This window comes from Pelobates fuscus, chromosome 13, assembly GCF_036172605.1.
Source record: "Pelobates fuscus isolate aPelFus1 chromosome 13, aPelFus1.pri, whole genome shotgun sequence".
NCBI classification, from domain to species: Eukaryota; Metazoa; Chordata; class Amphibia; order Anura; family Pelobatidae; genus Pelobates; species Pelobates fuscus.
Window position 1 is genome coordinate 9796496 of NC_086329.1, and position 17528 is coordinate 9814023.

At 40.5% G+C, this 17528-nt stretch overlaps 1 protein-coding gene across 2 annotated transcripts in view; it reads left to right on the forward strand.

Annotated features, from left to right (window-relative positions):
- Positions 1-14: 14 nt before the first annotated feature.
- Positions 15-17528, forward strand: part of ARID4A (AT-rich interaction domain 4A) — a 64925-nt gene continuing 47411 nt past the window's right edge. For both annotated transcript variants that reach the window (XM_063440248.1, XM_063440249.1), the window contains exons 1-8: positions 15-104; positions 2146-2202; positions 5016-5126; positions 7722-7787; positions 9360-9450; positions 12584-12663; positions 12749-12843; positions 16396-16525. In XM_063440248.1, the coding sequence (XP_063296318.1) occupies positions 2197-2202; positions 5016-5126; positions 7722-7787; positions 9360-9450; positions 12584-12663; positions 12749-12843; positions 16396-16525 (579 nt within the window). In that variant the 5' untranslated portion in view covers positions 15-104; positions 2146-2196. The remainder of the gene's footprint in view (positions 105-2145; positions 2203-5015; positions 5127-7721; positions 7788-9359; positions 9451-12583; positions 12664-12748; positions 12844-16395; positions 16526-17528) is intronic.

Genomic DNA, 17528 nt, shown 5'->3' on the forward strand with positions numbered 1-17528 from the left:
ATGACGACGGGCCAATCGGCGTCCGAGAAGGATTGGTTCTGCTCAACAGCTTGTTATTTCGTTGATCGCTCGCAGTTCCGTGCTGCTGGGAGTTGGAGCTCTGTGTGAGTGAAACTTTTACCGGATCGCGGCCGGGCTGTGCGCGGGGGGCGGGCTTGGCAGCTCGGTGTCAGGGGGCCGCGGCTCTCCGAGCTCCTCACAGCGGGCTGCAGGCCCGGGCAGCGCTCTCTGAAGGGGGCCCCGGGGACAGGGGGGCAGGGACCGGGGGGGGCTACTGGACGGACTCAGCCCGGGCTGCTCATCAACTAACACCACACACACAGCGAGTATCGGGGGGAGGGAGCTCTGTGACTGCATGGAGCTCTGTGACTGACTGGAGAGAGCTCTGACTGGATCGAGGGAGCTCTGTGGATGGAGGGAGCTCTGTGAGCCTTGCAGTGGATGGAGGGAGCTCTGTGACTGACTGGAGCTCTGTGACTGCATGGAGCTCTGTGTCTGCATGGAGAGAGCTCTGACTGGATCGAGGGAGCTCTGTGACTGGAGGGAGCTCTGTGTGTGCATGGAGAGAGTTCTGACTGGATCGAGGGAGCTCTGTGGATGGAGGGAGCTCTGTGAGCCTTGCAGTGGATGGAGGGAGCTCTGGGGGAGCTGCAGTGGATGGAGGGAGCTCTGGGGGCCCTGCAGTGGATGGAGGGAGCTCTGGGGGCCTTGCAGTGGATGGAGGGAGCGCTGGGAGCCTTGCAGTGGATGGAGGGAGCGCTGGGAGCCTTGCAGTGGATGGAGGGAGCTCTGGGGGCCCTGCAGAAGATGGAGGGAGCCCTGCAGTGGATGGAGGGAGCTCTGGGAGCTCTGCAGTGCATGGAGGGAGCTCTGCAGTGCATGGAGGATGGATGGAGCTTTGCCCCGGTCTGACATGGAGACATACAGAGGACAGCAATGGCGACGTGACATACCGCCTGCCTGGATGGGGCTGTCCAAGCAGGAGCTGTGTCTGCCTGTCCCTTCCTGGCTGCTCAGCCCAGCATTATGACATCCTCCCTGCCTGGGCCCTACAGCAAGTCACCCCAATACTACAAGGCCGGGGGCCCCTCTTCCAGCATCCACATGGCTTGTTACTGGGGCTCTCAGGCCCCCATGGCTGCCTTGTAGTGCTGTGTGTTAGCTGACTACCCCCCCCCCCCCCCACCCCATGTAGCCTTGTAGTGCTCTGTTAGCTGACCCCATTCCATGGCTGCCTTGTAGTGCTGGGTGTTAGCTGACTCATCCCATCCCATGGCTGCCTTGTAGTGCTGGGTGTTAACTGACTCCCCCTCTCCCCCCTATCCCATGGCAGCCTTGTAGTGCTGGGTGTTAGCTGACTCCCCCCATCCCATCCCATGGCAGCCTTGTAGTGCTGGGTGTTAGCTGACTCCCCCCATCCCATGGCTGCCTTGTAGTGCTGGGTGTTAGCTGACTCCATCCCATCCCATGGCTGCCTTGTAGTGCTGGGTGTTAGCTGACTCCATCCCATCCCATGGCTGCCTTGTAGTGCTGGGTGTTAGCTGACTCCCCATCCCATGGCTGCCTTGTAGTGCTTGGTGTTAGCTGACTCCCCCCCCCCCCCCCCCCATTCCATGGCTGCCTTGTAGTGCTGGGTGTTAGCTGACTCTCTCCTCATGGTCTGACTGCACCTCCAGCTTTTGCTGACTGAGCATCACAATTGTCATGAATTCAAAGTGAGTTTCAGAATGTAGGTCAAAAGAGACAAACTGAAAACATAGCTGGATATTTTTCCCAGTTTGACTATTTTGGCCTAAAATTTGAACTGCACATTACATTTCCCAAGAATTCACCCTGCCTGTCAACAATGGTGGGAGTGCTAGAGGTTATCCATCATAGAACAGTATAAGCAGTGACTCCCTAACTCCATACTGATCTGTGTCTTTATATTGTGCTTTTATTCTTTTAAATGACTGCACGCAGAGTAATGCAATGCCGTCTGAATTAGCCAGTCTGGCAGGCGATACATTGATGATGTTTATCTGTTGGGGCAGAGATATGTACTAAAATAATTCCGTATTGATATGTCATTCAGTGTGGGCTGCAGTTCTGCTCCGATCCTTATTTCTATATATTTTGTTTTTTTCCTGCCTTCAGTGAATCTAGTTGCTGTGAAGACAAATCTCCGCGCTGGAATCCCTCAAATAACCTTCGACGATGAAGGTAAGTGTTTTAATACGAGATGCTTTTGAACTTTTTCCTTATTGTGTCCATTTTGGTAAGCTAATCGTAGCATTGTGCCGTGTTACACTGCAGATGTCTGTGTATTATCGGCTGGGGTGCTTTGCTTGTAAAACGTATTCATGTTTGTATCTCTGACACACACAAGTCTTCTCTGTTTGTTTGTTTTTTGTCACAAGCAAGAAAACTTGACTAGTCTTTTCTCTTTTTAACGCAATCAGTGTTTGTCACGTCCCAGCGTATTGGTGTGTCATTCATATAAACCTGCACATGTATTCTTTTTATAATGGGTTTTCGAGCTAGGACAGTTTCCACCTAATTCGTCAGTGCATTATCTTACAACATGTGATTAAATGTCAAAGCTTTGCATTTTGTTTTGGTCAGTTTCATTTCAAGTACTTTACTTCTCAAATCTAACAATGGCCACTATTTATTTAGAATTTTCACTCATGCATTTGTAAGTGTGGTATACACCGGGTTAGAAAATTGCTAAATTCTGAAAAACCTATCTAGTATAACATAACACACTTTGATAACCGCATTTGCAGAATTATTGTGTTTGTGCCATTCTTACACTAAATTCTATCTGTACCCGTGCACTGTTAGGTTAAGATGTGTCACAATAACCTCCTATCTATAGGCATGAAAAACGTATATAGTTGTGTTTTAAAGGGCCCAGTCATTTTTTAAGGCAGCTTTAATGACGTGTTTGCAGATTTATTGCCTTCCTGTTCGCTTCCTCCTAGTCCTACTTGACTCCTCAATTTGTATGTTTTTAATTTACAACATATTTCATTACTTCAGTCTTTAGGAAATGGTATAGAAGGCGACTTAAATGTGTTAAAATATTGTGCGTAGCATAATGAGTGTAAGGACCGATAAGTAAAGGTTTAGCTGCTAAAAATCTTCTAGACTGCAAAACTTTTTTTTTTTTAATTTTATTCTCTCGAGTAGGTTAAAATGAGCTGTGGCTGTACATTGAGTATAATACGGTTCTGTAATAGCACGGATGTGTGTTGTTGTTTTTTTTTTTTTTGTGCTAGTTGGGCCATTCTTTCTTTATTAACATCCTCTGCTTGGTTTTGTTAGGAAATAAACAGCCTCTTTGTTACTCCATGATCAGTGCATGTGTTTGGTACATGACCTGAATGGTTTAATAAGGGCATACATACTAATCTGTTTGGGAAAAGCATCATGGTTAAACATATACAATCTCAATGTGACTCCGATACGAGGGTTCTTATTATATAGTGCACGCTTTGTACGTTACATATGTTCGTGCGACATGCTGCTACATCACTTTGTTTATTTTGGTTTGTTTCTGCTTCCTCTTATCTGGAAATCTGCCTTGTAGACCACATATGTATGTTCGTGTAAGTCAGATCATATGTCCGATCCCGTGTTACACTGTGAGGGATTACCAACAAGACAAAGTGAATTTCAGATTTAAGGTCGAACTAGCTGAATGCCAGCTGTGCATCTGATTCGGCTACTTTGGTCTAAAATTTGAAATTCCTTTTGACAGCGGCAGCGCGGCTGATAACTGCGGCTGTATGCTTCTTCAGAGACAGTCTTTCCGGCTCTTATCCAGGCATATTATTTAAGGGGAAAAAATATCTGATCTGAGAACAAGCAGCCAAACATAGCAGTTGCTACCAGGCAGTGTAATTCCTGTCAAATCAGGCAGATTGGACAATCCTAGTTGGGACCCTTAAATTCCTTTAAACCTACTCCTTACCGTAATTATAAAAAAAAAAAACTGCAATTAGATATATAATGGTACACAGCATGTACTTGAGAAAATTCATAAGCAAAAAAAGTACTGACATTTTTATGCTCAACCTCGTTTATCACTAAATTGAGAATTCACAGTGAATTTGAAATTTAAGGCCCAAATTGCTGAACCAGAAAAATTCTCTACATTAAGCTAAGCTCTCAGTTCATCGACTCTGGCCTTAAATTTGAAATTCACTTTAAATTCACTCACTTCAGTGAATATCCCTGTCTGTGTCGTGAGGGAGCAGTGCACCAATAAACGAGACGTGTCCCCAAAGATCGCTCTATCGTTCTATCTGCACTGTGCATTGCTAAGTTTGAAGGTATGGGTCTGTACTGATCCCCACGTTGGTTCTTTTAACCTTTTTAGACTTTAAAACTTGTTTGAGTAAAGTGATCTTTACTGTGAGTATCTGAACACTTTCCAGTATTTAAATTCGTCCAAAATGTAAAGACTGGGAACGTGTATTAATGCACTGCAAACTCTGCTCACTATCTGAATCTAAATTCCTTCGTGGTTGCTGTTTGTGACTGCATATTACCATCTACCTGAGTCCCAATGTTAATAATTCCGCAGTGCCAGCGTTGAGGTGATCTACTGGATTTTGCCATGCTTGCTGTTTAAGTTAATGTCATACAGCACATTGTTAAGCTCATCATTTTGTGATAGAGGGCTTCCTATTCCTAGTTATTACACTGTATATCTTCCTGTGTGCTGAGCTACGACCTGATAGACCTGATAGCAGTACAGCTGACACCCACTCCTATCTCCCTATCCCAGTCGTCATATGTTTGTATTATGACCAGTCACTAACGTCTCCCCACCTTCTTTATTCTTCCAAAATATTATGTTGGTATGGGTGCACAATTTGCTACTTGCATAGATTGGTTAAATATACAAAGAAAAGTGTGTATGTGTATATATAATATATAATCAAACAATGCAGGCAGAATATTTGTAGTTATCTCTTTAGCTTTCTCTTGCTGTGCTATTAACGGTCTCCTGATTGTCTCTTTAGGCAGCGGATGAGCCTGCCTACCTAACAGTGGGAACCGATGTGAGCGCCAAGTACCGGGGAGCCTTCTGTGAGGCAAAGATCAAGACCGTGAAGCGGCTGGTGAAAGTCAAGGTACATATCGTTTTTTAAAAAATTTTTTACTGTATGTATTGGAGCTGATGTGCACTGTGGTCGTTGCTGCCGCCCAAGAGTAGTGGGAGTTTGAGCGCAGGGCCTGTTTTTTTGTACATGGAGTATTTTGCATCAATCTAGAATGAATTCGTTTAGTGTCTCGCTTGTTCCTCTTAAACCTTCCACCAATATTCACTAGGCTTGTTACTGTTTGATATAGTACAGCCTATTCCACACAGCTTGATATGACTAAAGGGCATAGAAAAGTATATCTAAAAGTATATCTATGTCCTATACCGTCAAGTATAAACCTGGTGACAGGAAGTTCAAAACATAAATGTTCTACCTATAAAAAGTAGATATACCTGTCTATGCCCATTAGTCATATCAAGCTGTGTGGAACACCACAACAGCCACAATCTGATCAAAACATTCATTCTGGTACACTCCATATAATATGGTGTGTTACTGTTTGATATAGTATCAACCAAATAATATGGTGTGTACCAGAATGAATGTTTTGATCAGATTGTGGCTGTTGTGGTGCTTGTTTGCATTAGTGGATAGACATGTGGGTATTTTGAAGATGGTGCAGTCCCATGGTAGTACATTCTAGGGGTTTTGGTCAGAGTAAGAGCAATATAAGGCCTTATAGATGGTAACTGTATAAGGGCAGGGATGTAGGAAGGCACAGAGTCATGGAGGGCTTTGTACGCATAGATAGAGTTTAAATGGGGTTGATTCAATGGCAAGCCAGTTTAGGGCTTTGCAGGTTGAAAAATATATGGGGAGCTCAGTTCACTGTTTAGTGAACCACATATGGCACACACATGGAGAGAAAGCCTTATATGCATATATAGTGGCAAAATGAATCTAGGCAACCAATAACAAAGTGAACTGCTTGACTGACAATCCTGGTGGGCCATCTTTAGTGGCAATCAGTTTGGCAAACCATTGCTGCTATAAGGCAAAGTGCGTTTTCTGCTTAAATTGGCCCTCTAGACTATATATGCCCAGTATTGTGATCCTTCTAACCAAACTTGCTACTTTACGACTTACTGTAAGCTCTCTGACCACATCAGTGATTTGAAGTGGTTATGGTGCAAGCCATCTGTATGTGCAATGTTTCGGTTTGAAAAGCTACACACACAGATATCAGACGACGGTGCCAGGTTTGTAAGTCCACAAATCTGATAATGCAAAAACACATGTAGCATGTTGGTGATGGATTTGACTTGGTGGTGGGGTACTTTCTTTCATTCCGCAATAAGCTTTCGCTTCGTACTGCCGCCATGACTTCCCTCCCACTGCAGTGCGGGGGAGTGAAGTCACAGGAGGTTGGTGTAAAGTGAGAATTTGGCCCGGCGCTGGATTTCAGGTGGGGTTCTACTTTTTTTTAGATTTGGGGGGAGGGCACAGCAGCAGCAAGTTTGATTCTAACCGTAAAAAAAAAACAGTAAAACGTTTTTTTTGGTTGGAGTAAAATCTTAGACTAAAATCTAGAAACTTGTTCTAAAACATAACCAACTTTCTAATAAGTTATAATAGTTTAATGGTAATTGCTTATGTGAAGATGTAAGGGGACATTTAATGAGACAGGGCAAATTTGGACTGATTTCACTGTGATTTACTTGTGATCTCTTCACACCTGTAAAATAGGCTCATCCTCATTATTCATTAAACTGCAGATTGTAGTGAATTGCCATCTGAATGTCAAATTCAGGCCAAAAAGCTGTTCTGGAAAGTTTCCGAATTCAGTGAATAACCCTATATATAGGGGTGAATGGAAAACCAAAACCTGTCCCATAGGGTTTATATATAGTAGCGTTCTATGCAGCATGCATGCATACACCTACCTACTGACTCACTGTTTCCTATTAAAGAAAACAATGCAACGTAAGAGAGGCTTGCACAAGTAAATGTATCTTCCTCATTTAATTAATACATTTAATTCATTTCCCCAATGAGAGGCAGATAGTCAGTCAGTGCATGAAAATACCCATTACTTACAAATGGTTCCACAATCTGCCTTTCTACTGCTGCTGAACGCCGGGAGTTTATGGGATAAGGACAGGCTTTCCAGTGAAGGCCAGAGAGAGGAAGTATATTTTTGCACAATGGATATCTTCCATGAACCTCTGTACGTGGTCGCCTCTTATAGGAACTGGAAGGTAGGGGGCACGCTAGGGGGAGAGTTAGGTAAATTTCTCTTTCTCCCCCTTGGTCCAGGCTCTAACATTTAAGTGAATGTGTCACTTAGGATTTCCTTTTCCAAAAAAATGCACCATGAGTACTGGTACCATTTTATAGAAACTGTTGCTTAACATTATTATGCACATTTGGAAGGAAAGGAACCTTCACCTGTTTTTGACTGGTATAGCAGTAATACTCAAATTATTTCTTAATTAAACTATGGTAAATTCGATGACACTTGTCTTTTCCTAAAACACCACTGCTGGTAGTTTGCAGACCAGTCTTTCGATGCCTGTTAGTGTGTTTTAAATTTTTTTCAAGTCATTTTTGTTTTACACGCTCCTTGTGTTCAGCAGTTTACCAATTGAAAGGCAGCTAATTTGTACATGTGATTGTTTGCAGGTTACCTTGAAGCAGGATAACTCTACGCAGTTGCTGCAAGATGACCAGGTCAAAGGGCCATTAAGGGTAAGTGTGCGTTTTTTGGGAAATTGAGATAGGTCAGTGATAGCGAACCTTTGGTACTCCGAAACTATGGCTTAGCTTGCTAAAGCGACCGGGCCCAGTATAGAGGGAGTATCAAGGATTATCCATCACTTTGATAGATTTGCATGGACTGTGTTATTGTCCTTTGGCATCCTGTCTTTGTTATGGCTAGCAGAATGCGGTGAGAGATATAGATAGTAAGGATTGTTTGTTCTTTGACATAGAAGCAATGTATCGGTACAGTCCCTTGTAGTCTCTTTCTTCTGACATACACTAAGTGGAATACGCTCATTTAAGAAGAAGTCAGTGAGTCACACACAGCATCACCCACTCCTGTACACCCAGCTATCAGCTACTGCTCTCATGGGGAGCGAGAATAAAATAAATGCGTATAGCTGGCATTTAGAGCAAAATGCAGAATTAGATTTATTGACCTTTTATTTTTAAAGAAAGCCTCAATTACAACTTGGTTTAATGTGTAACTTTCCCAAGTGTGGGTCTGTTTCATGGAATTAGTCCTGCTGCTATAGTGTCCCTGTATCTTTCCCTTAGCTGTGTCATAGGGTAAATGAACGAAGCAGAAGGCTTATTAACCCTTCATGTATACAGTGTCGTTCATAAATATGACAGATGTACGTCATTTCTAAACATACGTCACGACGTCTGGCGAGGTTTTAAAAAGCTTTTCAGCACATGGTAACTCCTACACGTTTGGAAATATTACAAACACTTTCATTTTTATAATCATTGGCTTGACAAAACCTTGGAGCCAGGAAAACATCACTCCTAAAATAGTCACTGCTGGTTTTCTGTTTATATAAAATCCTGTGAATGCTCATAACTTGTGAATGAAATCAAGTTGGGTGTATATATGTATATCTCCACAATTCTGAGTTTTAATTCTCTGAATATCTCAAACCGCTATACAGTGATAAAGCTTGTATTGTGGTGATTTGAGTTCCATTTTTAAAAACGAATATTTTACTGTTGTTTTTTTTAATTGTATTTAAATGGTAAGAGCCCTACTAACGTTTTCGTGAGTGAAACAAAATCCATTTAACGGAACTGTTGTTATAGCTAATGCTTCAGAACACTGACAACCTTCTCAATTTGACACCAAGTCTGCTAGTACTGACATATGACACTGCGGTCATTCCATAAAATTGTTTATCACGATTCTCAATACATTTCCTGATTGGCGAATGGACCAAAGATATTTGGGTATTATATTTTACAAATGCCACAGTGTTCTGCCATAAATAAAGCTGGTTTATCAGCACAGACTAGGCACTACTTGACCGGTTTAAATTGATTATTTCTGTCTGCATTAATTATAGTAGCAAATGGAATCTGGTTTGGTATAAAGCTGTGATTTCCTAAAAAAAAACTTATTAATTTCAGAGAGTTATGGTTACGGGTATTTTGTTTGTAAAATAGTTTTAACCGAAAGTGATAGATTATTGTGACTTTGTCTTTAAACATTGAAAGTGTTGGGGGTAATGGATTAGTGTAAACTCCTGGATGAGTATCTGAATTTTCTTTGGGTGTTTTCAGGTTGGAGCAACAGTTGAAATGAAAGCACCTGATGGGTCTCCGCAGGAAGCAATTATAAGTAAACTGACTGATGCGAGCTGGTACACTGTGGGTGAGTAGCAATCTTTTAATAAAACTTGTTGCTTTACTGACAGCAGAATGTGCAGTGTAGATCTAATGCATGTTTACCAATAGTCAGATAGAATGGATTGCTGGCTGTCACAGTGAGACGTCTAAAAATGGAGCAAACCTCGTGGGGGAGCAACGGACAGCTGTACATCCACACATGGCTGTTTGGAGCAGTCCCCCTGTTAGAGGCTGGATGATGCTCTCAAACATTAAGTGGGTTTGACTATTACACAGCTGGGGATTAGGCATGTCTAAGTATAGCTAGTTTGTGTGTGCAGATTTATTTATCGCACGTAGTATTTCTATTTTTTTTATTTTATATATATATATATATATATATATATATATATCTTTATATTAAAGCAGTTCTGCCATTTTGGGATGCTTTACATGTTTTGAAAAAACCTGCGAAGCTGACATGCCTGTTTGATGTGCGGCATCACATGGCAGCAGCTAACTGGAGATTTACTCAGTTGAAGTACTTCCTCACATGTGCCGCAATCTTCCTCAGGGGGAACTTCAGCATCTTCCACCTGCTTTAGATTACAACACAGTTTTATGGAAGATCCCTTGAGACCACGAGATCCTCCATAGAACTACGTAGCCACAGTTGTCACCAACAACAGCTGGTGGAAATTGCCTAAAGTTTATTGAGGATTCCACCTGCTGTCACTTTTGGCTTTACCCATAAGGCTAAGTAACCGCTACTTTGTTTTGTATCTGTTTATTGTGTTGAAATGTTAGTGAAATTCCAGCATTGTCATGTGTGGGTGCTTTATCAGCATGAAGTAGTGGCAGAGCAGCTTTAACCCCTTAAGGACCAAACTTCTGGAATAAAAGGGAGTCATGACATGTCACACATGTCATGTGTCCTTAAGGGGTTAGGTACAAACTGGAAGTTAGGGTGTTCAGTTTCTCCTTCTTTTTTCCCCTCTGGTCTGCTGTATTTTATTTTTTTGGGGGGGGGGGGGGGGTGGTGTAAGGTTTTACTTGTTTGTAAATGAATAAAAACTTGTATTGTGTGCCTACTTCTTTATATTGTTATGATTCATGTGTCCCTTGGGCATGCATGGCCTGGCAACCATGGCCTGGCTGTTTTATATTGCTGCCACTATATGTAAAATAGTCCCAAAGCAAGGCACCTATTAAAAAGCATCTCCTTGCTGTCATTCATTCATGTCATTGAAGTCAAGCATTGGTTGACCCTGGGATCCCTCAGATTAAATATGGATCTGCAGTAAATTGACTGAATCCATTTTTCCTGCTTTTTGAAATAGTCCAGATTCTGTTTAGTGAACTTGCGCCCTGGTGTCCTTGATGTTTAGATAACATTTTTGTGTTTTATTTTAAAGAATATATTTTTGGTAGCTCGACACCTCTTCCAGAGCAAATCATGTGAATCTGAAGGCATTTGTCGTGATGTATAAGCATTTTAGTATTTTGAGGAAATTTCTTATATGACGTTTGGATTTAAAGAGCCGTTAGTGTCACTACATTTATGCCACGGTTGGGATTTTGTTGCTAGCACGTTCCATGACTATGTACTAGAGACTCATTGCAGGGATGCTCCATAATTTGTTGGTTTTGGCTTTAATCTCTTGACAGGTGAAATATGTGTGTGTATAATATTCTCACAAGCACCACTTACATGCTCTGATACTCTTAGCTAATGCGTGTCATCTGAATATGGACAAAATTAACATTGCTAAAGTGGACAAGTAAATAGGTGACGTGCCAGTATGTGTCAAACTTGTGTTTGCTTGTATCAAACCTCGTAACGGTTTACAGAACCAAGAAATCGTGTCAGTAGCTCGCTAGAACCATAACCACAATGGCTATGGTGCTCAGACTGCCTCTTCAAATAATACCAGCCGCTAACTTAAAAGTAAGGCGGAGTGTTTGTGCACGTTAATTTTGACTTGTGTAACATTAGTTGCAGCAATCTGCATGTTTGTTTTATAAAGACAATTTTCTTTCAAAGATAGTTTGAGTTTGTAAAATTTACTTTACCTTCGGAGAGTTACTTGTAAAGGTGTGGATAGAGGTAAATGGATTCTGCACCTGCTGAGCCGAATGATTCTGCTAATCTAGGGAGGGTGTACGTATATAATGCCCAAATCATTATTAATAAAGCTCAAACATAATCCACATTGTAGTACAGAGGGTAAACAAAACAACACGCAATTGGTACAGTATGCTCTCTCAAGCTCATCTCTCCAAATAGAAAAGAATCCTGTAGATATGTGGACAATTCTATGTCCTCAAATGTTCAACTTAAAAACATAAATTATGAAAAACACAGTGTAGTGTGATTATTGCTGAGTGGCACAGAATGAAAAATCCTCCAGATTATGTGCGAGTTTATTTTTGGGTTTTCATGTGCGAGGCCCCCACTGGGTGTCACAAATATTACTTATCAAGAGAGTGTGCAGTTACACAAACCTTATTATGCGATTTCTATGAGCAAATTATGCCATGGACGAGTTTGTGTAAAGAGACACTCGAAGCACGATAACCAGTACAGCTCATTGTAGTGTTTATACTATAGAAAGTCTTTGGATGCTTCCCCTTCCTCATGCTGTTTGAAAGCAAAACAGACCTGCCCTCCCTCTACGTTCACTTGTAATCTGCTAAATTGATCATCCACCTCATCTGTCAATAGTTGGTAGCAGCTATGGTTGGTGAGCGCTGGACTTGACCAATCTTTAGGTAAAGATTCTCTGCACAATAACCCCTACCTGGTTATGGTGTTTAAAGTTTGTTTTTTTACTTTGCTTCTATACATAGTATTTTTGTAATTAGAAGAAACAACTACTGAGATATTAATCTAGCTAATAAAGTTTTTTGCAAGGAATCCTACCAGTTCACCATGTGAATTTTAATATTTTTTTCCGTTTCTGTTCTTGCTGTTTTCAGGTTATTTTTAAACACTTGCACTTTAATCCTCCTCTTGCATTGGAAGTTAAGATTATTTTAAGATATTTTTTATTGCTAAAACGTTGAAAGCCTTTGTATACCCATACGACATTTCTGCACTTTGTAGAAGTCACTCATTAGAAATCTGAGACATTATCTTTTGTGCTTTTATTAATATGAAATATTTTGGGTTATTGCAGTTTTTGATGATGGCGATGAAAGGACTTTAAGGCGGACATCGCTGTGTTTGAAAGGGGAAAGGCATTTTGCAGAAAGCGAGGTAATTATTTATACTATATGACTTCTAAAATCTACTGTAAGTTGGCATGAAGTCGACACCGGCTCTGATTTTTCTTTTCACGTAGACATTGGATCAACTCCCACTAACAAACCCTGAGCATTTTGGCACTCCAGTCATTGGAAAGAAATCAAACCGGGGAAGGAGATCATCTCTCCCAATGTAAGTAATAGATTACATATATTTTAAGATCTTGCGAGAATAATGCACACTGTATTTTACTCCCATATCATGGAGCATATATTATTCACTTGGGTTTTTTTTTCAGGCTGTCATGTCTTAACAAAGACAAATAATTCCAACAAAACACATTTAACATATGAGAACAGTAGTGAAAAGGGCCCTGCCCAAACTAGCTTACGGTCTAAATGGACGAAGGGCAAACGCAGAAGGAAGTGGGGGAATCAGATGATCTGTATATACCTGAAAAAGGGGGAGGGCTGTTTGGGAGGAAGGAGCACATTGGGTGGGAGAATGTAGAGGCATGAGGAGTTTGGGGTGAGCTTGATGGGCTTCTCTAAAGAAGAGCGTTTCTAAGGATTTTTCAAAGTCTGCAGAGACGTGGAGAGTCGCGTGTGGTGCGGGAGGGCATTCCGTAAGGAGCGGGCAGTCCTATAGACGTCCTGCAGGCAAGAGTCTGGGGAGCGAGTACAAGAACGGGACAGTAACAGTTCTTCAGCTGAATGAAGAGGCCGGACTTGACCGTATCTGCTAACGAAGAAGGAGATCTAAGCAGGGACACAGTTATGGAGAGCCTTGTAGGTAAGAGTAAGTGAAAGGACTTATGGAGGGATTGAGTGACAAAAAGGGAATCGTAGTGAAAATAACACAGATTAGAATAGTGCAGAAGGATGCATCAAAACACTGGGAAGGATGAGATACAAGGTGAACTTAAAAAATAATTCTTTGTCTAGGCGCTAATAAGAGCTAATCAAAATGCACTCCAGGCTGGAACGCACTCCTATCTTTGTAGATGTGTTAAAAATGTGCAAGATCATTACAAACCCTAATCCTCTTTTGTCGAGTTGCATTTGTTGAGTGTCCTGCTTTTGCATTGAGTTTGTCAAATAAGAAACCTCTTCCTGTTAAACAGAATGCAGCAGGGATGTATGGAATATGATGACACTGCAGTGATTCCTCGATTGCATGTGTTCAGTGGAATTGTTGCCTAAGCTGATTGCAGATGCAATGGGTTTGTCGACCACTCCATCTCCGTTTTGTGAGTTGAGCTGTCATACAAAACTATTTCAGGCTCCTTCAGTAAAAGCTGTGAAGGAGTCTGACAACTAAATTGTATAGCTTGAGTGCTGTACAAATATTTGGATGAGCAGAAGTGTCTCAAGGCATTAAAGGGGCAGGCTTACACCGCTGCAGTTATCGGCCAATTTTTGCAGCAAGAAAGGGACAAGGAACCTCCTACTGCCATTCCCTTATCAAGGAGCATAACTTATGTTGAATTCCGTGACACAAAGTGCAAAATTGTAGAAAAATTATTTTAACTAAATACTATCTTTCTTTATTTATTTATAATATTAAAAGAAGCAAATAGAAAGGGTTTAAACAGATTAGAAATTTAAGATGAAGATGGACTTTCTATGGCACCTTATCTGGACAGGTGAGAGTGGAAGCTTACTTCACTTTAATCCACTTTAAATATATAGCTGAACTATTAATTCGGTTTAATTTAAAGGGACACTTTAGTCACCAAAACGACTTTAGATTAATGAAGCAGTTGTGGGGTATAGATCATGCCATTGACGTTTTACTGCTTTATCTGCCATCTAGGTGTTAAATTATGTTTGTTTTTGTTCATGCAGTCCTAGCCACACCTCCCCTGGCTTTGACTGACACATCCTGCATGGAAAATAAAATGGTTTCACTTTCAATCAGATATAATGAACTCCAAATGTTTTTGTCTCTTGCTTTGTAAATTTAACTTTAATCACACACATGAGGTTCATGCAGGGTATAGCAAGCTATTTACAGAGCAGGAGATAATAAAGGATTAATTAAACAGAATTTGCAATAAATGAAGTATAAACATTAGATGGCTCTTTACTGGACGTGTTTAGAAAGGTTGTGCAAGTCACATGCCGGGAGGCGTGACTAGGGCTGCATAAACAAAGTGATTTAACTCCTAAATGGCAGATAATTGAGCAGTGAGACTGCAGGGGAATTATCTATACACCAAAACGGCTTCTATAAGCTAAAGTTGTGACTATAGTGTCACTTTAAGCCCAAGTTGTGTCTGCTTTTGACAGTTATTAACTTGATGCATACATGATTGTGTGACCCAGTCACCATATCAGCATAACTTCCTGCTGAGGGAAAGATTAAAAGATCTAGAGAGAATCAGAAATCTTCTGTTTGCTACTGGTATGATGACATCAATGTAACCCCATCGTGTCATGTTTTCTTTGTTATACCTGTCATACTGATATGGCATTAGCCATATTACCCCTTAGTCAGTACAACACTGCTACCACAAAATTCTACATGGGCAAAGTCTTTATTTATGTATTCTTTTCACATGTTGCTAATGACCTCTGTCAAATAACCTTGAGATTAAAGAGGCTTTTATTCCTAACAAAACATCCTCTGCTTGGCACAAGAATTACGTGGGAATATTTAGTTGAGGTTGGTTAACTGAACTGCTAATCATGAATTATTTACGAAGTAATTGCAGATTTTAGCCAAGTTGGAGCATGGGTGTAGGATGTGGAGTATTGGCAGGGAGGACAGATCCCCACATTTGGGCAGGATGTAAGTGAACAGATCCCATTCACGATGGTCTAGCTGTTAAGAATGGGGGAAAATGTTTTAAAGAATCTGTCTCCGTCTCTGAGGGTTGGAGGATTGTGTTAAAAAGTTGATGTATGTAACATTTTTGGTGTAAGCTAGCAATACCATCTCTGTCCTCTTACAAATTCTGTATTGATTTTAAAAGTTTTAAAACACGGAGATAGAAAAGTGATGTATGGGTTAAATATTGTGGTTATATTTAAATAATTAAATATTATTATTATAACCTTCTCCCAGAGAGCAGTGTATGAGAATGGGAGAAAGGCAGGTCCGAAGCGCCATTTACACCAGTGCCAGCCGCTATTTAATTACAGTTACCATGACAATTACTCCCCTGTCTGCTGTAACCTATTATATTGGGAGTAATTATAGAAGCATTTACAGATACCCTTCTAATTGGTTCCTTTGAGCAAGAAGTGCTGTCATTTCACTTTTGTTGGCTTTTTTTATTTCTCCTCCTAAGCCACAAAGATATTTTTGTTTTCTTGCATTTTTAAACATACAGAAGGGAAATCAGAATCTAGTAGCAGTTTGAAGATTGCTGCGATGAAGGAAAAAGTAAAATAATTCAACACAAAATAAAGTGTTTTGAATGAGTAATGGTGCAATCTCTAACAAGAAGGGTTTTGCTGGTCATGTTGTTACCTATGTGCCTCTACCATCTGTATAACGATCTATACCTGGCACCTATTTGTAACATTTTATGATTACACAGGGATTTTTTTCTGGCAGAAGGAATTTGAAATATCAGTATGGTAACGAATAGTGTGGCTAATGACCAGGTTTCTATTGGTAAAATGTTTATATCTGACCCATGAAGTAAATTCCCCAAAAATGGGTTTGTACTCCTCCATTTGTAACTACTTAAAAGTCTCTCTAATTCATTTTTCTTTTCTTCTTCTTACCTTTTAGGACTGAAGATGAAAAAGAGGAGGAGAGCAGTGAGGAGGAAGATGATGATCTGAAACGCTTAGGGGATGAACTAATCGGCAAAGTAGTCAGCGTGAAATCTAGCGATTCCCAAGAATGGTATCCAGCTCTGGTAAGAACCAATATGTCCAGCCTGCCCCCTTACACTCCGAGCAGGCAAACTGCATTGCCAATACTGTAATTATCACTGCTGTAAGACACTATGGCCTCCGTTTTACATGTTTGGATAAACTATTAATATGATTTATAATTCAGAAAAAATATTTTAATGTTATATTTTGATATGGATTTTTTTTTTTTATATAAATATTTTAACATGTGAATTGAAGATCAAAATGAATGGAGAGATTACTCTCACTGCGGTGAATTTTTCTCCCACGTATTCTTGATATCAATAATAAGTGTTTGTAACCCTTCATTCAAAGTTTGGAAGAATAGGGGGGACTAGCAGGTGATTTGCAATGTACAAAAATATCCCGGGGACTTGATTTTCCAGCTGTTTATTTATAAATTCCTTCTAGAGTGAGTGCTTTGTCATTTGAAGGAAATAAAATTAGCTAATCTACCAGGTTAGGTAACCTTAAAGAATAACTGTTACCTCAAAACTATTATTATTGTTTTAATATGGTAATCTTTTTACCTTTGGGATGAAATGTGTTTCTAAATAAAGTATATGTAAAAAACAGAGAGGAAAAACTCATCTCTACACTTAGTATATGACCGGATCCCTCAGCCATATATGTCCACCTTGGGACTGATGGTATTTAAATCCGTCCTGCTACACTCCCAGCACGGAAGCAGGGAAGACCATATAGACTAACTGTTGGTTTTCAAACACTGTCTGATCCAATGTATGGCAGAAGGATAAATGCGGGGATGAGTTTTTAATCTTTATTATTGCTTTTTATTTTTACATATACCTTTATTTGAAAAAACTAAAAGAAAAAAATCATCTAAAAAAAAAATTGATGAATTGATAATTCTATTAAAAACATTGTTTTGAGGTGACAGTTGTTCTTTAACCCCTTAAGGACACATGACATGTGTGACATGTCATGATTCCCTTTTATTCCAGAAGTTTGGTCCTTAAGGGGTTAAACTTTAACATCATAAAT